Below are 24,481 nucleotides of genomic sequence, written 5' to 3' on the forward strand. Positions count from 1 at the left end.
TGAAGCAGTCTGTGGTCAAAGACACACACTGTCTCAATACATACTGTATGTGTCATACAGACCACACACTTTCTGTACCGGTTCACAGACCTCACTTCCAAATCACTGTTCACTATGCTTTTGTACTTCACATGACACAGTTGAGCAGTTCATGACATTCAAGTAGCAAAAGTCTAAAATAAAAGACTCCTTTGATTACACACATACAGCAATGATCCTGTGTTTATGTGGGTTGACTTCCAAACATCAGTGATGCATTATAGTTAACATGCAGTTTCATAGTTGTACTGGAGTCACTAACATAAACTACACTTTAACAGTGAATAACGAATATGACCATTTTATTAGAGAACTATTCCTTTAACTGTAACAGTGCAATGGACAAGATGTGTTAGGCTTATGAGATTGCACATTAAATTTGTAAAGATGTCCTGGTTTATGACACGTAATCATTGTGTAATTGTTGAGCCAGCAGCTTGCATGTATTAACATACCAAGACAGTTAAAAAACCATTGTTTATCGGAAGGGGGTTGCTGTTGCCGCTTAAGTAATCCACACTTATGAGTTACACTGCCAGTCAAAAGTCTAGACTCTATCTCGACTTTATGTTGGTAGTGTATGCTAAGGTAAGGGATTGCACTTTTAAGACAATAACAAAACCACACTAGCCATTAAATCATTTATTATGACCTTAATAAAAGCATAATGACCTCCAAAATGGTTTCAGATCATAGCTTTTTTGTCAGACATATAAATACAAATCTCAACAAGGGAAAAGAACAGAAAATACAGGAGGGAAATGAATACAAAAGTCTGTTTGCTAAGAATGTCTTATTATTGATGATGAAGGAATCAGTCAGCACTCCTCCCTCTTAATGATTCACTGTGTATGTTGTTCATCAAAGCCAACAAACAACAAACAAGAAGCCCAAGAGTCTAATCTTCCACCAATGGTGTCCGTGACATCATATGGGCTTACATCTAGAGTGAGACTGTTGATCTGGGATGGATGACACTGCAACTGTTCAAACAGTCAATCTTCTGCCTTCTAGAGCTCGAGAGAATGACATTTGAGAGTATTAGCCCTGTTGCCATGGGACTTCAGCCCAAGCCCTGCTATCCTTACAGAGCAACAGCTGAATAAAATTGACACCGTTCCTGCCTCAAGGAACTGGCAGTTGGAGATGTTGAGCAATTGCCGTTTGTGAGATTACATAGACAGTTCAGATTCTCAGCTCTTGCACCGATGCAGAACGCAACACCAAATTAATCCCAGAAGGAAATGACCTACTTCCCAGATGCCCACAACACTTATGTAGTCCAACAAGTTTCTTTCTACAAGATAAACGACAGAAACCAGATGCAACTTAAGGCCTGCGATCTCGTTCTGTTGACACTTTCCAAAAACTGCATTCTTTTCACATTTCACATGCTTTCGATTCATTTTGAGGGCATAAAACAGATGCTGTCCATGGTTAAATGAAAATGGCTAATGCTCAAAATCGTTCTTCAATGGATCTTAGTCAGAGTACGTTTTATTTCATTTGGCACGAATTAAAACAAAGCTTTGAAGTAGACATACAGTCCGTTCAAAGGGCCTCATTCACGAAACATGAGCAGAAGAATTTTTTTGTGTGCAAATAGTTAATAAAATCTGACAAAAGAATGGTTGAGCAGAATAAATTTAGGTGTAAATCCTCCTTAAAAGCATTCTTACATAAATTGACACTTTCAACTGAAACACGAGTAAAAAAGAAATCTGCTTAAAACCTTCGTAAACCAATCTTTTGTACATTGATGCATTCAACTGAAACGAATCGAACAAGTGCTATCATTCTTTCGCAAATTGACACATTCAATTGAAACTAGTAGAATGAATATCTTCGTAAATCCTTCGTAAAACCATTCTTTCGCAAATTGACACATTCAATTGAAACATAATTAAACAACGAAATTGTTTACAAGTGATTCAATCCAATGCAACAATTACCGCAAGAATGTTTTACGTAAAAATTACACCAAAATTTATTCTGCCCATCTTTATATTCAATCTGCCAATTGTTTTAAAGAAAGGCTTTATGATTGGTTGTTATGAACAATAGGCCACACTCATGAAACAAAAAGAGAACAAATTTGATTAAAGCGTTCGCAAAATCCACAATGATAGGATAGATTTACGAAGAAATGTACACAAATTCATTTTGCAAGTGTAGAAGTTCAATGTGCCAATTTATGCAAGAATGTTTGTATCAATGGTTGTTATGAACAACAGAGCTTATTCATGAAACGCATTTGTGCAAATTTGACACTTTTACTCATGTTACACGAATGAGGGCTAATGGGATTCATGTCATACATTTTTTTTGTTATAATTTGAGTTTTGTCCACTGAATTTTTTGGACACATTTTAAAATGGTATACGGTCTTAATAACCGACACCAAGGTACACAAAAGTACAACATATTGAACAGACTGTACATTTATTCCTCACAGCCTCATTTTCATTTGCTTCAAATCAAACTTGGTCCACCCTGACTAAAGTCCATTCCGAATCACAACTAATCTGAATGACCGCAACATTGATTGTCTTCAATGAACTTATGAAAGGAAAGGTGACATCATGCAAAAATAAAACAAGAAACATGTCATCAAATTCTCACTGGCAATCAATGTTCTGATCTGGGGTCGGCCTTCCCACTACATCAGTAGGACACAAATGCCAATAAATGGTACTAGATCAGTTCTCTTCCACCTGAGATGTCTGAGCCAAGTCTGATCAGTTTCAGACACCTCATTCAACAATGATCATGAGGTATGTGAGCCCTCCATCGCTGCAGCTCACACAGAGAGCTCATTCAGCCGTTGAGAGGTACGATCAGGCCACGACTGGAGCAGAGGTAGGTGGAGCTGAGCTTTACTTTGCCGGTTGTGTGGATCAATAGAGCTTGTGACCTCCAAATATTAGACCATTCATTAGCTTTACAATTTAAACAAGATTGCACTCTAGGTTTTCTAGGGTAAAAAACAACAACATTTAAATCACTGCAAAAATCTTAATCAGTATTTTTGCTTTATTTTTCAAGAAAAATACCTCAACTTACTTAAAACAAGATTTACATAAGACGCAAAATTGCATGAGGCATTCAAACTTTTTTTCAGAGAACATATCTCAAAGTTTTTGCCAAGTTTATTTTTCTTAAACCACAAGAAATGTTTCTTTATTTCTTTTTCCAAGCATACATCTAACTAAATGTATGTGGTTTCATGATATGGGGTCAGAAACTTTCTCTGAAAGATGTATTCTTATCTAAAGATGAATAATGTGTTATTCTAAAGATCTTGTTTTAAGGATGTTCAGTTAGTATAATTACTAGAAAACAAGACTAACATACTGTTTCTGAAAAAATACTGATTAAGAAAGATTTTCTTTTTGCAGTGTTCAATCTTGACACTAGGTTGACAAAGTTTAGACATAAAATGCTTTCCTGATTTGACAGTTGGGAATTTATAAAAAAAAGAAAATACAACCAAACTTTGCATTCATACTAAATATCAAAATGAAATAGACAGTGTTGTGATGGCTAGGCTCATTTGATTCTCCCCAGAATTATTGCAAACTCTTCACATTCAATAATTTGTATAACTTTTCCACTTATTTCTTGACCAAAAGATCCAAAAGCAAATTCAACTTGATTTTTGTTTGTTTTGTTATTGTTTCAGGATCAATTCAACTTATCTCAGCTATGTCTGAGACCATGCACCCATTGATGTATCATCATATAATAGTCTCATTAAGAATTCAATTGACAATATCTCTACAGAAAAGTCCTTCTGGTGCATACTGGGATGGAAAACATGACCACCATGATATGAGATTCAGTCTTCTCATTTGACAGACGTTTATTGCGAGTGTTTTTTTGCTGACACAGCGCTATAGAGAATACAGTCAGAGTACAGAAAAACAGAAGACCAGTCCAATCTCACACTTACACGTGTACAAACTCTCACAAAATCTTCCTGTCTGTGCAAAGCTGGCTCCGTGTCTTTTCTTCTGCTGTAAGCAGAAAACGAGATTGGGCTTCAGAGATTGGACCTCTGAAGCTGCGCCACATCTTTATATCTTTTTTTTAATAGTGGTTCTTCCCAGGCTTGGACAGAAATTAAATTGAGAATAGATAAAAAGAACAAATCAGGATCTCCAAAACAAGAGAGTGATTGTTCACAGAAAGAAAGAGTACCATGTCTTTCCCCTTGGCTATTCACAGTCTTTCAATTCCCAAGATCACGTTCTGCCCCATTAAACTGTGTATCAATGCCCCAATTTACAATTTCGGCCCTCCCTGGTTCACCCCTAACCTCAGAGTCTCATCTCTGGCCATGCAGAGCTGAAATGACAGGTGTTTGCTGCCCGTTGCTGGGCTGGGAGACAGGCGGCCATGTGGGCAGCTGGTGCATGTGATGGTGGTGGTGATGGAGTGTGTGGTGGCCCGTGGGCGAGGACGGGGGTAGCCAGACGGGCTGGTGGCTGGGGGGCGACGCTGCCCAGAAAGAACCAAATCCCTGAGCGGGAGAGTGAGGGGGCGGAGAACACGTCATGGACACCTGGGCAGAGGATCCGCCGCCACTGCCGCCTGTGCATTCAGACGCCCGCAGCTTCGAGAACATGGTGATGGCGTCTGGGAAGTTGGGTGGCGTGGCCGGAGTGTTGCGTGGAGTACACATCTAAACACAAACAGACACAAACATCAACATCATGCAAGACATGCTGCTGCATACATAAAATCCCCCTGAAGCAGATCTAGACCAGTGGTGCTGGGGAGGAGGAGGGTTCAGAGAGAAATCGCTCGTAGCATGCTACAGTGAAACCGGCTTACCTGCAAACATCTAATGCAATTGAAATGTTAGACATCTAGTACGCAAGTTGATTGGCTAACAGGTTACATGTCAAAGGACAAATCAGATTTGACCATAAAGTATGCGAGACAATTGGCCAAAAGTTTACATGTTCAAAGGACCTCTCAGCTTGTGCCATGTAGAGATTCATGACTGAATTTAAAGTTCAATTGTCAGAAATGCTATTTTCTTTCTTTTTAAAAAGTTAAACAATTAGCAAAAAAAATTAAAACAAATTACTGTGTGGACCTTTAAAGTATCAAGGTTTCTTGCACTAAAACAGTCACAATTTTGTTTTTCATTATTTATCATTATTTTCAAGCCACTCTCCGATAAACCCTGATAATTCAAAAGGCTTTTTGTGCAACTGTACGTTGAAGAATATATGTAAACTTCCTCTGTAATGAGAGGCTAACCAATGAATACTGGCATAAAAATGTATTTAATGTCATGAAAATAATGTCACAAAACAACAAATGATCCTGAAATGTACTTCATTTTCTTTAAAGAAAATATAATTTCTCTTTTTACTATGGGGGTGAAATATGAGCCTTGATCTTGACAGGTTTTGTGAGATTCACCTGAATACTGGAGTTTATATTTAAATACAGGTGGTCATATATGAAAATGCTTATGATTGTGAAAAAAAGGAAATTCTGCAAACCTAGTCTTAGTAAATGGTTTGGGTGTACTGGGGAGGGAACATTAGAGTTTGTCTACAAGTACTTCAACTCTTTAAGGTCCCGGCACAATCAAGGTGAAGTGCTTTTTTGTTCTTCGCTCGGAGCCAAAAAGAAGTTCGAAACAGCTGAGCAACGTCATACTGTTTGCTAACATTTAGTAACCGGCCACGCCGCTAAGGGAGGCATTTAGAGGAGCATTTAAATATGATGACGCTCAAAACTACATGAAAATCCTTTTATAATATGTCATTAAAATGTGTTATCGATGACTTCATGCCTCATTCTAGGAGTAGAATTCACACAAGATTGGTAAAAGTCGTCGTCTTAACTTTCTTTTGGGACAGATTTTGACATCTCACCCGTTCGTTCTTCGATTTTGTTGTAACTGCAGCGGCATTCATTTAAAAAAGCAAGAAAAGTCCTGTTTTCATTACACATCCTCTTTAAATAGATTCCGAGGTGTTCATGTAGGACATCTTCCCTGCCATAAACCATATGTCTGACGTGAGGTTCGTCATCATCTCAAACAGATGCATATAAATCAAATCCAAATAAGACTTAATGAAAAAGACTTGGACCTCTTAAACAAAAGGCCACAGTCAGTAAACAGGTCAGGAATTTTATGCTGTGCCCACAGCAGTCCGAGGACATGAGCATTTGTGAACAGCATTGTAATGCTGAGCATCGGTCCCATGATTCCTATAAACTTTGTTCTGGCGGTCCTATCCCCCTCTCAGCAGTATGTGTGTTATGGAAGAAACTAGGCCACATAATTGACAGCAATTCTAGGTCCTGATAACTTTTCCTTTAATAACCACAACACACACACACACACACACACACACACACACACACACACACACACACACACACACACACACACACACACACACACACAGACAGAGAGAGAGAGAGAGATCAGGTGACTGTTATAAAAGTAGGAAGAGTCTGCCATCGCAAGAGTTTACAGAGCTTTATTTATAGCTGCCTTGATGCCAGTTAACGGGACAAACACATATCAACCAATCCATCTGTAAAATAGGCCATTATTACAGCAGCCTCAGTGTGAATATAAACACGGAAAAGGTCAGAACTTCACCATGAATTGAGATAAAGCAGCCAAATGTGGCTGTTTCTGTAGGTCTCCTTAGTGTTAACACCAACACAATTTTGTTAAAAGGGTAGTTCACCCAAAAATGAAAATTCTCTCATCATTTACTCACCCTAATAACATCCCAGATGTATATGACTTTCTTTCTTCTGCTGAACACAAAAGAATATATCAGCTCTTTTGGTCCATACAATGCAAGTAAATGGGTGCCAAAATGTTGAAGTAACAAAGGCAGCATAAAAGTAATCCATACATCTCCAGTGGTTTAATCCATGTCTTCAGAAGAAATATGATAGGTGTGGGTGAAAACAAATAACTTTTACATTCTTCTTGTGTTTTTGGGGATTCACATTTTTTCATGCATATCGCCCCCTAATGGTCAGGGAGGAGAATTTACATAAAAGGACTTAAATATTGATCTGTTTCTCACCCACACCTATCATATCACTTCTGAAAATATGGGTTAAACCACTGGAGTCTTATGGATTACTTTTATGCTGCATTTATGTGATTTCTGGACATTCAGAGTTCTGGTAACCATTCACTTGTGTACCTATAGCTCTTAGGTATTCTACTAAAAATCTTAATTTGTGTTCTGCAGAAGAAAGTAATACACATCTGGGATGACAAGAGGGTGGGTAAATGATGAGGGAATTGTTATTTTTGGGTGAACTATTCCTTTAACTGTATATTCTTCAGTAAAACTATGCACTTTTAACAGATTTTAAGATCACGTCCACACTAATACGTTTTAGACTGAAAATGCATTGATTTCACTAGAGCTTCTTTTTCCTCCACCAAAAAAACGAAAAATGCTCTCTATAACTACATACTTTCAGAAATGGTAGGAACCTGACAATTTAGTTTTCAAACAGAAATGGATTAGAATGGTTGTGGCCTAATGAGTTCATACATTTTGGTACGTTTACAGCTTTCTTCCACATTAGAATGGCATTTAGAGTATATCATTGGCCGATATTTGGAATTTTAAAATTATTATTAGAAGCTAAAATCACATTTACAGTAATGTACTTACAATAGGAGGTCTATGGGGCATTTTGAGTAGTGTAACAGTAGCCTAGCTTTTTTCGAATAGGATAGGATCCAATAACAAGCTACTTAAAATAATGTAAACTTGTAATTTTTTTTTTCTTCTAAAATGGTGCTAAAATTGCATTTAAATTCCATTGTAATGCACTTACAATGGAAGTCTTTGGAGCTAGGCATTCTGAAGTTTTAGTTTTTTTTTTGGAGAAGCGTGAGAGTAGCTTAGCTTTTTTCAAATAATGTAGTGCCTTTTCCAATAACAAGCAACTTAAAAATATTCCAGAAGGTTTATGTGCAGTTAATTGAACATCATATTTTATTTGAGCACATAAATAAATAATTAGTTTAAACTCTTTTATTATTTGAGCTGTAACATGACCTAAATTGTCCTTTCTGAGGTGGGACTACTTTTTTCAAGGTGGATTACCTTCTGGTAATGCCTTACCGATGTAATTGTCTGAGTAGCGCTTGCGCCATGTAAATGGTCCATTTTGTTGCACGTGAAAGTTACCACGATTATCAGCGACAAGTGGTAATGATATAGAATTTGAATGGTTAGATGTAAGTTTATACAGACAAGGCCAATAAAACATTCTACAACACTAATCTCAAGCTAACGCATATAGTGTTCAGTTTTGTGGCTATACTTTTTAAACTTTATTGCCTGGCCCAATCTACTTCCATTGTAAGTGCATAAAAAAACCACTACAGTGATGAGTCGAAATTATTTTCTGAGGTAATGAACATAAAGCCACAATGCTGTCAACAGGGCTCAAGATGGACTGATAGAGTCTGTTAGCGCAAATAAAGACTGTCTGGATGTCAGTGAGCAGCTCTGAACTGCACATGCTGGTAAGGCTGGAGTGCTAGGCTCTGAGACTCCATCTTCAAGGACAGTCATAACAGAATGTGCCGAGCCCAGCTTAAACGTGAACTACAAACAGATCTCAGAAAGCCTGTTTGAGACAGGAGGGACTTTCAGCTGCCTCAAGAGGAGGACTGCTAAGAGGAGGAATTAGGACAGTTCAGCATGTTTCTCTGAAGGCAGGCAGGTCCTAACTCATGGCTTCAGGCCCTAGATATACTGTACTGCCTTAACCAAAACAAAAACACCCTCATCACAATTCGTTCAGAGGCATTCAACCACTTCCTCAAACTGAAACAAGACTCAATTATAATACAATAGGGATTTTAATAGTACCAGTACATCAGTACCACATAAAAAATTTTTTTTTAGTGTGAAAGTATCACATCTGTGCCATATATATATATATATATATATATATATATATATATATATATATATATATATATGTATGTGAATAGATGTATATTACATTTAACCCTTGAATGTAATACTCAATTCTACATGGTAAATTGCACCATCTAGTGGTCAGTTATTCCTTAGTATCAACCGCACATTCACTTATCAGAATGCTCATCCGGGTATTGCAAATTTTGCGAGTCATCTTACCTGCTTCTTGGATCACTGTATGATCTCCAAAGGTAAGCTAATAAAATTATAATGTAATATAAAATCAATGTTACATGTGCATTTATTTATTGGCAAGTAATCTTGTAATAAGCCGGAAATGAGATGGTCATAAAAAATCAATTAAAAAAACACAGAAACTCGATGCAAACCGGAGGTGGATTTCAGCTGCTCAGTTATTTATTTCTTCTCACATAACTACATAATTTCAACACAATTCAATATTTTATGTCCATGCATTTATTTATTTGGTTAGTAGCCATGTAATAAACAGTATAATATAAAGTCATTCAGTTGTAATCGCAAAATAAACCCATTAAGAGTGATACAAATCGTTTCAGTGTTTATTTTGCGATAACAACCGGCTGGCTGTACCTTTCCTCTTACATATTCAAAATACTATTATTTTTCAAATTTCTTTATATTATTAATATACGTTAATTGCAGTTTGCCAAGAACTGATAGAAAACAATAAAAACCAATATCAGTAGCAAACATCTTTGTTCTATGCTTTGCGCTATTATGTATTTTGTTTCTTTGTTCTTTATAACAGCTGTTTACTTAATAATTTAACTATTTACAAGAAAGGAAACTGTACCCTTATAATCTGATGCAATTACTCAATTGTGAAATATTCAAAAATAACATGCCATTGTTTTAATTGAATTTGTTACTCATTTAAAAAAAATATATATATATAAAAAAATAATAATATATATATATGTGTGTCTAATTGATCTTAATTTTTTTATAAGTTTAGTTTTCACTGTTATTGTCAACAGAAATTTAGCTATTGTGACATTCCCATCATACTGTAGCATGTGCTCTTCTTATCGCTGGTATCTACAGTGCATTTATCAAATGCCTCATACCCAGTGAAGCAGGCTACGAGAAATAAAAAAGATGAAGATGAGAACAAATTCAGTGTACTCCAGATAAAAATATGACTCTAATATTTATTTATTTTTATGGAAGAAGGAAGTGACTCATAAGCATCTAAATAACATTTGTTGGCTTCAGGAAATGGGCCCCATGTGTGTTTATAAATGTCCTCTTTGTGTTGACTGCATGTGCTATAGTGTATAGTGTTAGACATCCACAGCATTAGGTTCTTGTCCAATCAGAGCCTGCTCTTGATTTAGTTCTGCCTTTTTGCCCATATATGGTCTCCAGCTGCATGACATAATGGCTGCACTTGAAATAAACACAACAAACACACACTTCCTGCCTCTGCCAGTCTCAAACACACTCCCTCCCCAAACCGTGAAGATTCACATAAACCCCAGAGGAAAAGAAGGGAAAGAATAAAAACAGCTATGGTTTGAAGGTTGAGAGATCGACGCTGGCCTTCAAATCGCATTTTATGTCCACAAGGACCTGCTTTTGTAAGGATAAAAAAAAAAGCAGATTGCATAACTCACAGAATGAAGAACAGCCATCTGCACGTCTGCTTTTTCTATGAGGAAACGTTCCTGAGCAGGACTCATGTTTCAGCTGTCTGATGAGGTTGAAAACAGCTGCGTCTGTCCGCAAAATCACTCGATAAAGCCCATGACGACATTATAGATCGAGTGCTCAGCGCCTGATAGTAGATTTGCACTAATTGCAGCGAGTCTTTGTGCATCACGGCTTCAGTACATTGATTTATTAGGCGACATACACAGGGCAACTGACCAACCATCTTTGCACTGCTGTTTTCCATCCAACACCAACTCCAGTGACCGGTCAGTCAACCTCCAAAAAGGACAAAGATCACACCATAAAAGTAGTCCATACCACCTGTGCACACTTTTCAAAGTCTTCTGAAACCATACCATAGATTTGTGTGTGGAGCAGATCGATATTTAAGTCACTTTACGATGAAAGAAACATCAGACTCAACTCACAACTGATTTTAACAGAATTTCCCATTAGCATATTGCTAAGCTAACAAAGTAATAGTCTGTAAAAATACACAGAACACACAAATATTAGATAAAAATTACATTTTTAATTAGTCTGAACTTTTCTTATCCATCGTATGGTGTTAAGTGAATTAGAAATATATTTTATATAGCTTTTTAATCAACATTTCTCTTGCTTCGTCGACCATTTTGGATTCTTTCAAAATGAGTCTTTCAGAAAACTTATTTTGACCAGCAGTGTATTAGCATATGACCGCCCACATTCACACATCAATGCCTATTTGGTTTTCAGCTACTAAATTCACACCGATGAACAGCATTATAAATGATGCCAGTACATGGAAGACCTTATTCATGCTAGCACCATCTTTGATTTTTAATGGGAATGATAACGAGGCTGTGTGGACTAGATGTACAGACTCTTCAATGGGCTGTACTGCAGTTTAAAGTGTTTTTGAATTGTTCCGTGGAAAAAACTTACAAAAAATATCTTTCCAAGATCATTCAGTATACAAAAAAGTCCAAACAACATGAGTTGTGGAAAATCCGATGTGATCTAGGAGCTTTATACAGCTTTGTACTGTGCGTGCCATTGAAGAGACGTTAAGTCTATCCCTCACAGCCTTGTTTTCTTTCACGCTAAATATCAAAGATGGTGCTAGTGCAAATAAGGTCTATATCTGTGTATAAGAGGTCATTTCCATATAGAAGTCTTTAAAGTACAGTTGCAAAAACCGCTTGTTAAATTCTACGGTTCAATCGGAGGCTGGAAAACGGTCAAGTAAACTGAAATTATAGCTGGATATGAGCTCTTTAATAATATCTGTTGGCTTCAGGATATCCAGCCCTTCATTCTCTCAGACAGCATGTTGAGAATTGACAGTCTGATGACAATGACAGGATGTTGAACATGAACAGTTTTACTCATTTCAGAGTAGTAAATGCACTTACCATCTGGTGGTGATGACTGGGGATATTTGCCTCTTGGAAAAAGGAGCTCAGGGCCGTCTGTGGAAAGAGAGAGAGAGAGAGAGAGAGAGAGAGAGAGAGAGAGAGAGAGAGAGAGAGAGATTGGAATGAGATGGCGAAAACATGACTGAGCAGAGGAACTCCAGTTTGCAAACGTAAATCCCATCTCATAGAATCCCCTTACTATACCTATATTTTTTGCAAAATTATTTGTTGTACATAACCCCACATTTTCCTAGTGAAATGAACATAATGACTTTTATTCACGTTCACACAAATCATGAGTAAAATGGCAGATTATAACCCTGTTGCTCACACAATGCTATATAAAGACTTTTACAATAGCGCATGACTTGTAAGGCAATATATTTTAACGTTTGCATTATGTAACAAACTACATTTACAAGTTTGTTTAAGTGCGATTCAATTGTGCAGTAGCACAACTGATTGAGCGTCGCACTTGTAATGCAAAGGACCGGGGAACAAGTCCCAAAGAGCACGACAAAAAGACGCGATCACTTCAGCAATTGCGTTTTTCATCTCACATTTGCTTTTTCTCACACTATCGGTAAGGTTTAGGTTTCAGGTTTAGAGTAGGCAGGTCGATTTCGTAGACTTAAAACTAAATACGGCATCAATCTTAAAAACCTCATCTGTTTGGGAGAACATTTAACTCTCTTTTAGCACCACATAGTGGAAATTTCACCTCAGAACTGCCCAGATAGCCTACATGTAATGAACCACGTAATATAATTTTCATGATTTCAGGCTTAAATCGAATAAAATGCCTGCGATTCTAGTACTTTAAAGGGATAGTTCACCCCAAAATGAAAATTCAGTCATTGGTTATTGGTTATTCACCCCTGTGTTGTTTTAACCCCATTTGACTTTCTTTCTTATTCTTAACACAAAAGAGATAAATTGTGAAAAAATGTTGTCCTCTGTGATGTCATGTTTATGGTGACCACCTCTTCAAACTTCAATAAGACACAAAAGTATAATACATGTTATTTCAAGTACAGTTTTATGTCATCACTTAAATATGTTCCCATATAAAAAAGGAAAAAAAAAAAGCAGTTTGTGGTTTCTCTCTCTTTCTCCTTTCTGCCTGTGACGGTCTGCTGGTCAGTCGGTCTACACATTCCATTCAAAAGTGGGTTTCCAAACCATCAAATCATGCAATCTGTGCAGGCTTCTGAGAATTGAAACTCTACACATGCTCAGAAATCCCGGAATATACGAGACTGGAAAAACGCAAACTAACACCTAGGCAAACCAGCTGGTGTATTAGTACACATTAACATCACCATAAAAAATTCGATCTGCTTCTGTTGATGAATCAATTTAGACTGGCAAGTTGTTTTTTTATGATTATAATTTTAAATAAATACTCCAGTTCTAGAGTATAAGAGCTGATTATTATTTTGAAAGAAATCTACAAGCAGTTTGTCAGTGTTTTGGAATATGATTTGATGATGATTCATGTGCTGAGACACAGAGGAGTGTCTCTAAACTCAACATACATGGTTGTAAAATACTGCCAAACACTCAAACTTCTGGATTTCTCTCACTCAACCCCTCTTCTGGAAAACACTTCCCTTCCTCTCTCTTCCCCCGCCTGGCCCCTTCCCCCTCTTCTGTATCTTTATCTCTCTTTCCCCTGCTCTCTCTAGTTATTTAACAACAGCCACGGCTAGTGCAGGAATGTCTGCGGCGTGACACACATATCAAGATGAACTCTGTCCACCACTGTTTCCGCTGCTATGGAACCACAGAGTTCTTTGTCATCAAATTTTCCCTCCCCCAAAACACTGTCATGTGTACATAGATTGTTCTCATTCAAGTGTTCAACTATTGCTCACACACGGTTATGATTCTAAACAACGCTCCCTTGTACCACTGCATACAAAAAACAGTCAGTCCATCTGTATTGTTTTAACACTGGCACTAAGTGCTATTGTGAACTGCTAAAGGAGGATTCCTGAATGAACAAACCTGGCATCCTCACAAACAATGAGTCTACTTTGAGGTGAATGGCTTAATAAAATACACCAGTCACATACACAGGAATGGTGTTTCGAAAGCAAGGGAGATGCGTGCCTAGACAGCATTTTTTGGCATCGGAAAGCACATTTGAATAGACTCAGTCTCAAACAACACAACCTCAGATCATTTAACATCTGATGAATATTGTCTGCAAAAATAGCCATAAATAAAAACCTACAAAATCCAATCAGAATGGCTGGCTTTGCCCAATTTCACAGAGTTCAGCCTGCAGAGGATTTTATTGTTTAAGTTTCTAGGCTGTTGCCAACTCTAAGCATATTTAGAAGATTAAATGAAAGATGCTATGAAACCGTCTGCCTTCATCTCATTCTCACGAGTCACGAGACAGGATCGCAAATACGAATCTAATGACACAGTCTTTAGGAAACTTACTGGCCAAAACAAAAAAGAAGAGCAATTTGATTAAATTAAAAATCATTTAGATTTTCATGATTTTATCTTGCCAGCAAAAACCACCACAAATATCCAACACAGTCTCATATAGGTATTGTCTTACTTGGCAGATAAGAACTTGTACATGATGGCAAAATCGCATGCCAACATACGACTTGGCTCATGACAACTCATAATAATTCGTAAAGGAGCGTGAAATCGTCAGATATCGTACAACATCACTCACGAAAACTTCTAATAATTTGTACATTATTGCAAAATCGTAAGCTGTCATATGACGACTCAGGACAACTCTACTAGGTACGACTTTTAGACCAACCAATCAACAACATAATAATTGGTATGAGATGGCAAAATCACATGCTATCATAAGACTTGGCTCATGACAACTCGTAATAATTTGTAAAGGATGGTGAATTTGTAAGATATATTTCAACTTAGCTCATGACAACTCTACTAGGTACGACTATTAGACCGAGCAATCATTAAACAGAATTTGAAATTGATGCAATTCTGGCATTACATTTGTACTAACTTCCTTTCCAACATATAATTTTAAGAAAGGAAACATAAGTGAACAAATTTGGTTACTCATTTAATTTAGTGTATTTATTCAAAATGACTGATGCATGACAACTGGTAATACGCTTCGAAAACGGTGATGTTTTCTTGCTTCCGTGGTACACAAAATACATTTTCCATCTAAAATCATGATTAGGTTTAGGTAAGGGTTAGACTTTATGGATGGGGGTTTAACTTAGGAAAAATCATTATTACATCAATCGTGAGTTCATTTATTTTTTTTCTATAGGAGTAAAATTCATATGTTTTTGTTCGAGTCAACTCGTATGATTTTGCCATCTCATACTATTGTTATGTCTTATTGTGAGACTGGGTTGCAAGTATCCAATGTACGCTAAATCGCCCATCTCTAGGAAGAATTAGTTGCTGGATTTTGACCAGATTTTATGCTGATCAAAATTCTGGCTTTGTGAAGAAAACACTAGAAATCAAACATTCAAATGACCCTATGATTCCCAAAATGCTGTCTAGGCAGGTAGCTCACTAGGTTAAAACACATCCAGTCTCTGATATGTGCAAGTGTTGCCTGTCGATTTCTGAGCTGTTCCAGTGGGAATAAATGAGTACAGAACATGCCCACAGGGAGCTTTCTCTCCTACACACAGAATGCTCACAATAAACCAGGTCAGTTCTGTGCAGAAAGTGACATTAGAAAACAAATGGAGAATCTAGATGGAAGCCACTAGAGCGAAACAAACTCAATTTGTTCCACAAAGCACTGTAATGTGAATACTGGTCTGAAAATAGCAACATACACTAGATATTGCACCAGAAGTACAATGTAAGTGGACTGATCACACTGTGAATTAGGCAACAGCAGGTCGAGCATTTTGCTGCAGAAATAGATCTGTACTTACCGAAATTCAAACCCATGCCCCCAGTGGACAAAGCTGGAAGTGTTTTTCAATGTAGGAGCATGTGTGAGCTCCAGTTTCTGGGTGAAAAGGCTGAGTGGGATCTATTTCAGGGTACATGAACTTTGGGAAGCAACATATCGATTTCTTGTGTGATCAAAATGATGCAAAGCACAGCAAAGTCTTAAAGGCTGTAAAGGCCATACTTGGTTCCAACCACAGTTTGATTCCACCCCCTGCAGGTCTTGTTTGGTCCCAAACCATTGTACATTTATGTGCAACAGTCTAGCTCCGACATAAAATCCATACATTTTTTCATGGGAGAATTATCTATTTGCCCTACCATGAGCACAGGGGTTGTTCATCTATGGCATATGCTTCTGTTGAATTCAGCAGTCCATTTTATTTCAACTTAATTTTTCTAAATTTGTGTTTAATAGCAGAATTCCTGGTGAAGAACTACACTACCCTTGATCCTCAAGAGAGATCTACCAATCAGAGGATCGGGCCAACAAAGCACACCAAAAGAGCTCTGCAGCGACCGCTCACTCCCACGAAGCACTGTAAATGATGCAAATGAGTCGGTCTTCCTACAATCTTAAACTTCTTATACTTTTGAAAATCTCGAAATATTTTACAATAAAATGTAAATATTTTGTTTCTATACAGTACTTATTAAAAACAATTTTAAATCAATAGTTTTATATTTTCCCAACATTTTATATTTGAGTAAGTCATTTGCAATGCTTTATGGGATTGTATTTAATTCCCTTATTAATGTCAGTATGTACTAAGTCTTGTACCTTCTCCTTTTTGTCCAATTTTTAGATTTTTGTTTAAATCAAAGTTTGAAATGTTGTGATTCCCCTCAGAGCTGGTTAGTTTGGTGCATGGCTTAGAAGGATTTTATTAAGATTTTAATGAAAACCTTACTTAGGGCCTTAACGATTATGAAAATTGGTTGACTATTAATTGTCAAACAAATAATTGTGATTATGATGATGAATTGTCTCGTTAAGGGCTTTCACGAATAATTGTCATATAAAATGCTTCATACACCTTAAGACATCATTCATACTTCAAATATATGAATCAAATTATAAAATAGGAATAAACTATATTTTATATATTTTCTTTTTAAGGCTTTAAAAACTTAATGACTAAAAATTATGTTTTAAATAGCAAAATATTCTTAAATACTTAAAATATGTCTCTTTTTGGTCAACTGTAGTTTTGGTAAATTTTACATTTACACTTTTATATTGAACTGGAAAATTGTATTTTGTTTTTTACAAAAAAATAAAATAAAATTTTTATATTTTATAATATTTATATTTTTTATACATTATGCTTTCCTAATTTCTTCACTTTCACACTTTATTTTAATGCTCTAATTAAACCCACAATCCTTTATTCGTCATGAAGCAAAATGTTTGAGATTTCATTTAATCATTTTAACACTCCTCAGAAATAAAGTGTGCATCTCCTCCTCTGTGTCACTGCGTGTATGAACCAGGAACATTTGCCATTACACAATTGTTTAAAGTGAAACTGGAGCTCTCTGAAAGTCACACAAACCCGCCGCTCATGGCATTATACAGTATATTTACTTAAAATTCCCTTATTTGGGCATTAAAATGTGATTGGAATTTGAATGCCCAATAATCACGGTTGTCTCACATAACCGCGGTCAGATCAAATAACCGTGATCAGACGGTTATTTAATAGGGCTGGGAGATATGGCAACACGATCACATTTAGATTTTTATATAACTTTTGGACAATTAATGATTAGATTTTTTTTCAACTTATAAATGTACTCCAACATGGTTCAAATTGTATGTTCTTTAATAAAATGCAAGGCAACCAGTTTAGAGAAATCCAAGTTCTTTTTATTATACGAAACAAAAGTGTGCAAGAAAAAAGTACAAACGTACCAAATGCACCACAGGTGGAAGTAGTCAACAGAGTCCAAATGTTAAAGAAATTAAAATCTAATCAAATAAAAGATGGTAAAAGATGTTTGTAAAACAGTTAAAGGATGGGAAAGGAGGAGGCGAGAACCGGCTTGACGATATAAATCATAGTTTAATGGAAAACTTAAAAGACAACACAAACACACATGACGGACATGTCCGCTAACGATCTCTCTCTCCCGCACAGCCCTCTGCAGTCGACCTTTAAACCTCACAGAGGCATAATTAGCCTAATACGGGACCGGGTGTGTAGGATCACGACCCGGCCCCGCCCTCCGCCCTGCCACATTCCTCCCTCGTTCTCTCAGGCTGGGGAGCCCCGGCCTGACGTACATCCCCTTTCCCTGGGGAGGGCGCCTTCAGCTGACTGCCGGCAGGTCATCCCCATCTACCTGGACGAGGGAGGGACAAGGGAGGGAAACAGAAATGATTAAAATGGGAGGGTACTCCTGTAACAGTGTAGTACCCCCAAAAAACTATACAATTTAAAAGAGGATAAAGGCCAACGCAGAGCGACAGTGAGAGAGAGAGAGAGAGAGATGCAAAAAAAAAACTTACTCGCCAGTTCTCCGACACGCCGCAGCTTGTTCCTCGGCCACTCCTCCACCCTTTGTCGGACGACAGCCGCGCCTCTCGGGCGAATCCGAGGCAGTCCTCCAGCCCCTGGCGGACGGAACACCCGCCGCGTTCTCGGGGACTAGAAGGGTCTCCCCGCCCCTGGCAGCGGTTCTCTCGCTCCAGGCGGTCGGCAGTGAGCCCCTCCCGCTCGCGGTCGGCGGTCTTAAACCCCGCCGCGTTTCAGCGGCCGGTAGGCGACTCCTCCGCCCCTGGCAGCGGTTCTCTCGCTCCAGGCGGTCGGCTAGGAGCCCCTCCTCCCCTCGCGGTCGGCGGCCATCGTCCTCGCTCAGGCGGCTGGGCTCCTCGTCCCCCGGCAGATGGCCGTGGCTGCTCCGTTGGGGTGGACGGTAGTGGCGAGAACTCTACTACGGCGTATCCCTCCTCCTTCCCGGGTTTCAGCACCAATGTAAAACAGTTAAAGGATGGGCAAGGAGGAGGCGAGAACCGGCTTGTCAACATAAATTATATTTTAATGAGAAACTTAAACTCAAAAACACATAAACAAACACACATGACGGACATGTCCGTAATTCTCTCTCTCTCGAACCATCGTCACCGGCCGCCTTTATCCCTCGCGCGCCTCATCAGGCTGATTGGGGACCGGGCGCGCGATATTCCGACCGGCCCCGCCCCCCTCCGCTCCACACTCCTCCCGGCGTTATCTCAGGCCGGGGTGCCACCGGCATGACGTACACCCCCCCTATCCCTGGGGCGGGGTGTATCTTGCGTCCCGCGTGGTCATCCCCGCCTTCCTCGCCCTGGGAGGAGACAGGAGGGGAAGACAACAACAACAAAACAAAATAGGTGCGGGAAAAGGCCAACACGGTGCGACAGGGAGAGAGAGAGAGGAGAGAGAGAAAAAGCTCACTCACCGGTTCTCTGATGTACCGTCGCGTGGTCCTCGAACACTCCTCCACACTCAGGCGGACGACAGCCGCTCCAACACCGGGCGAACCGGAGTGAAACCGCCGACCCCCAGCGGGTAGAACGCGCCTCCGCTTTTCTGGCGGCAAATGGGGACACTCCTCCGCCCCTGGCAGCGGCTCTACCGCTCCGGGCGGTCGGAGAGTTTCTTCCCTCCTCCCTCGCGGACGGCGGTCTTCCCTCGACCCCTCCGCGTCTCTGGGGACGGCAGGGCACTCCTCCGCCCGGCAGCGGCTCCTCGCTCCAGGCGGTCGAGGTATCCAGTACCCACTTGCCCCGCGGACGACGGCCGTACCCGCATCCGGGCGGTCGGGCTACTCCGTCACCCGGCAGATGGCAGCGGCGCTCCCTGGGTGGACGGCAGTGTCGAGGACTCTGCGACGGGCATCCCTCCTCCTTCCCGGGTTTCAGCACCAATGTAAAACAGTTAAAGGATGGGCAAGGAGGAGGCGAGAACCGGCTTGTCAACATAAATTATATTTTAATGAGAAACTTAAACTCAAAAACACATAAACAAACACACATGACGGACATGTCCGTAATTCTCTCTCTCTCGAACCATCGTCACCGGCCGCCTTTATCCCTCGTGCGCCTCATCAGGCTGATTGGGGACCGGGCGCGCGATATTCCGACCGGCCCCGCCCCCCTCCGCTCCACAATGTTCAGAAATAATAGAATAAAATAAGAAAACTACAAAATACATCTTATCCAGTGTAGGTAGCCATTTTATCTAAACCAATTCTCCAATTTTATCCTACCCTAATTATGAAAAAGTTGGGACACTATGAAAAATACTAATAAAAACTTAAAGGAGTGATTTGTAAATTAAACTCACCATTTGCTATATTAAGAGCACCACAACTACACATTATATGATGTTTTACCTTGTGAATTTGATTGTGTTTTTTTTAACGTACAGTCATTTCAAATCAGATGATTGCAACACACTCAAAAAACATTGAGACAGGGGCAAATTAAGACTAATAACAATTTGCTGAGTTGAAATAACAAGGCGATGTGAAACAGGAGATGTTAAAGGGGTCATGACATGAGAAACCAAATTTGCCTTGATCTTTTGGTATATAAGAGGTCTTTGTATCATTAAAACGTCCTGCAAGTTTAATATTTTAAGACGTCCTCCCCATTCTAAATGAATCATTTATTTAATCAAGCTCAAAATACAGCTCGTTCTGGATTCATGGTTAGAAGTGACGTAACAGCGTTTGCATATGACCGCCTCCAGCACAACATAACTACGCTATAAGCGCAAGACAACTACGCTCATTTCAGTATCGCCGTCGCCTCACAAGTGTTCAGTCGATGGACAGCGAGCTCTGACAGAGACTACTTGTGCACAGGAAAATTACGATGCCACACAGATGTGCTGTTCCTGGCTGTGGTCAAACAAAACCTCTGAATAAGCTGCCGAAAGATCCAGGCGTCAGGGAAAAATGGATGCAGTTTATTTTTTGCGGATCGACCCAGTCACGGCAGTGTTAACTTAAGCGTTTGTTCTGTACATTTTAAGGATGACTGTTTTGAGAACAAATCTCAATATGATGCTGGCTTTGCCAGAAAACTGTTGCTCAAAGATAAGTCCGTGCCGACTATTCTGGGAACAACGACGACGCAAACTGTAAGTAATCTATTTTAAACTTTAAACTACTTTTTAAAGCGCAATTTCATTCATTATGAATAATCACAGTGTTTTTACTTAGTTTACTTGCATATTGTTCTGGCTGGGAGCGTCAATAATTGATACATAGGCACTGACGTTAGCCAATCATAACAGTGGGCGTTAACACTGAAGTCTTAAATGGAAAACGCCCCCAAAACAGACTGTTTGAATCAGAGGATGAGAAACAGGGTGGGAAAAGGTCATAAATCACTAGATTTTAAAAGTTTTTCTTAAAAAAAAATATATTAATACTATAATTGCACCTAAGGGAACATAATAATACAATAAAAAAAAACCATGTCATGACCCCTTTAAACATGTGAGGCAATCGTGTCATAGTACTGTAAACTGTATAAGGAGCCTCCAACAACAGCCTAGTCCTTCAAGAGTAAGGATCGGTCAAGACTTGTCAATTTGCCAACAGATGCTTCAGCAAATAATCCAGCACTTTGAGAACAATGTTCCCCAAAGACAAATTGGAAGGATTTTGGGCAGTTCACCCTCTAGAGTACACAATGTAGTTAAAAGATTCAATTTTGAATCTGAATGCGCATGATCTCTGATCCCTCAGACGTCACCGTCTAAAAAATGGCATTCGTCTGTAATGGATATCATGAACATGGGCTTGGGATAACTTTAGTAAACCTTTGTTCCACAGATGCAAGTTAAGAATCCGAATCAGAATGAGCTTTATTGCCAAGTATGCTTACACATACAAGGAATTTGTCACGGTGACAGAAGTTTCAAGAGCAAAGTTAATGTAACAATATATACATACATACAAACATATACATTTGAAAATTGTGGCAGACCTCTCTCTGCCTTTCTTATGAAGAAGGAAGAGGGAGACGGGTGGACAATCCATGTAAAATCAAGTTTGCTTTTCAGCATCAAGTAAAATGCACACACTGCTTTTCAGCAGTCACGTTAAACACATCGACACACACAAAGCTCTGTGCGTCTCTCTATCGAACTGCAGCTCTGGCTCCTCTTTATCTCTCTCCAGGTTGATTGAGATCATTCCCCGCCAGGTGTCCATCCTTACCACTCGGCCACACCCTGCTCGCCACAAACATATATACATTTAGTGACATAAAAATAATAAATATGATATAACAGATACATAAAAAGATAAATATACAAGCGCAATAATGTTGTTTAAATATTTTATATACAGATATACAGTTATGTGCAGGTGATGTAATGTATTGAAGAAGAGGTAGGATTTGTTAAAAAATATAAATGAAATACAGATACAAGTAGGAATGAATGGATTGAATATTGCACATGGTTGTGTTGACAAAAAGGAATGTTTTTGGGGGCAGTTTTAACTGTTCATAAGGTGAATGGCCTGAGGGAAAAAACTGTTCCTGTGCCTGGCTTTACTATGCAAAGCAGAAGTCGTATATCAACACTTTCCAGAAGTGCTGCTTACTTCTCTGGGCTTGGTCTCATCTTAGATGGAAAGTAGAACAGTGGAAACGTGTTTTTTTTTGGTCCGATGACTCCACATTTCAAATCATTTTTGAAAATAACAGCCGTTGGTTTATCTGGGCCAAAGAGGAAAAGTACCATCCAAGTTGTTTTCAGCATCAGGTCCACCAGCACCAGTGTCTGTATTAGCCAGGGGTCTGTCAGTGCCCACGGCTTTGGTAACTTGCACTTCTGTGAGAACACCATGAATGCAGAAATATATGTAAAATGTTTTGGAGCAACATATACTGCCATCCAGCACTGTCTTTTCCATGGACGTCCCAGCATTTTCCAGCAGGACAACTTCAAACTACATACTGCCCGAATTACAAGTGCATGGCTGTGCAAGCAGAGAGTATGGGTGCAAGATTGGCCACGAAGACCCCATACTATTGTGCAGCTAAAGAATAACATAATAGATGAATGGGGGGGTTCCACTTTTTAAACTTACCAAACTTGTGTCTTCATTGCCCAAATGCTTAATAAGTGTTATTAGAATAAATGGTGATGTTTCAGAGTGGTAAACACTCGACTGCCCCAACATTTTTGGAACGCATTGCAATCAACTGATTTGAAATTACTGTACATAAAAATAAAACAAAAAACAATGAAATTCACAGGGTAAAATGTCATATCATGTGTAGTTATAGGGCTTTCAATATAGCAAGGAGGGGTTGTATCTAGAAAATGATCAAGTTAATCTCGAAAGTATTCATAGTATATCAAACCATTTGTGTGTATATTCATAAACCCCTGCATAAAAAGTGACGCACCCTCTAGTGGTTCACACTGAGCAGTGCGACAATATGAAACGATCGCTTGCCAAATGTTTGCAATAGATGCAGTACACTTGATACATGTCACAGAACAAAGCAAAAATTAGCAATATATCTGAATAATCATGGTAAAAGGAGCAGTGGATATATATGGACATATATATCCCATATCCATATGATTTGAAATGAAGTGCCTGTCATGAAACTAAAATTTTTTATGGGTAAAAAGAAAAGAAAAAACTGCCCAGCCCTATTATTTTATAATCGTGACAGGCCTAACCCTATTGAAAAAAATTATGGAAACAATTCTTCAGGAACCAAGATGGCTGACAAAGTTGATGGGCACTGGTGTGCTCTATAGTCAGATTTTTAGATGATTTTAGATAAAATGTTCAAAAATGACATGTAAAAACAAACTACAACTGTATGCTTAAGTCTGTCAGATAGACCTGTCCTGTCTAAGTTGGTTGTTCTTTGCCAGAATAAGCTGAAAACTGGACCAGACTTCATGCCAATAGTCAAAAATCAGGATACACGAGACTAGAATATAGCCATCTGTGGGTCAACATGTGGACATTTCCTGGGTGTGTAAACTTTAGCTTGGCCTGGCTGCTCTCCTCTCCTGACATTATCACAGAACGAGACTTCTATGACCCATCATCTGTCCCTAAAGCAATACATCGTATAAGAGCTGTAGTGCTCCAAAGGGGACACTCAAAGACATGCACTTGGTACAATCAATCGTATAGCTACTGCCTAACACCAGAGAGAGAGAGAGAGAGAGAGAGAGAGAGAGAGAGAGAGAGAGAGAGAGAGAGAGAGAGAGAGAGAGACTACCACCCGTTCAAATTACAGCTCCCACAACAGATCGCTCATAAAGAGGTACATTTGAGAAACCATCAGGCCACTGTGGATACCTCAGCATTAACCCAGCTGAACACTGAGCCACTGAGAATGTCAAACTCATGGATAAGTCTGAATGTAAACAAAAGGGCTATGTCTGCATTGTGTGTGTGTGTGTGTGTGTGTGTGTGTGTGTG

General features: G+C 39.0%; 1 protein-coding gene across 1 annotated transcript in view; it reads right to left on the reverse strand.

The window, feature by feature from the left end:
• Positions 1-487: 487 nt before the first annotated feature.
• LOC127647885 (UBA-like domain-containing protein 2) overlaps positions 488-24,481 on the reverse strand; it is a 29,165-nt gene continuing 5,171 nt past the window's right edge. The window contains exons 2-3 of the mRNA XM_052132403.1: positions 12,083-12,139; positions 488-4,723 (exon numbers count right to left, since the gene is read on the reverse strand). Of these exons, the coding sequence (XP_051988363.1) occupies positions 4,367-4,723; positions 12,083-12,139 (414 nt within the window). The 3' untranslated portion in view covers positions 488-4,366. The remainder of the gene's footprint in view (positions 4,724-12,082; positions 12,140-24,481) is intronic.

This window comes from Xyrauchen texanus, chromosome 8, assembly GCF_025860055.1.
Source record: "Xyrauchen texanus isolate HMW12.3.18 chromosome 8, RBS_HiC_50CHRs, whole genome shotgun sequence".
Taxonomy (NCBI): Eukaryota; Metazoa; Chordata; class Actinopteri; order Cypriniformes; family Catostomidae; genus Xyrauchen; species Xyrauchen texanus.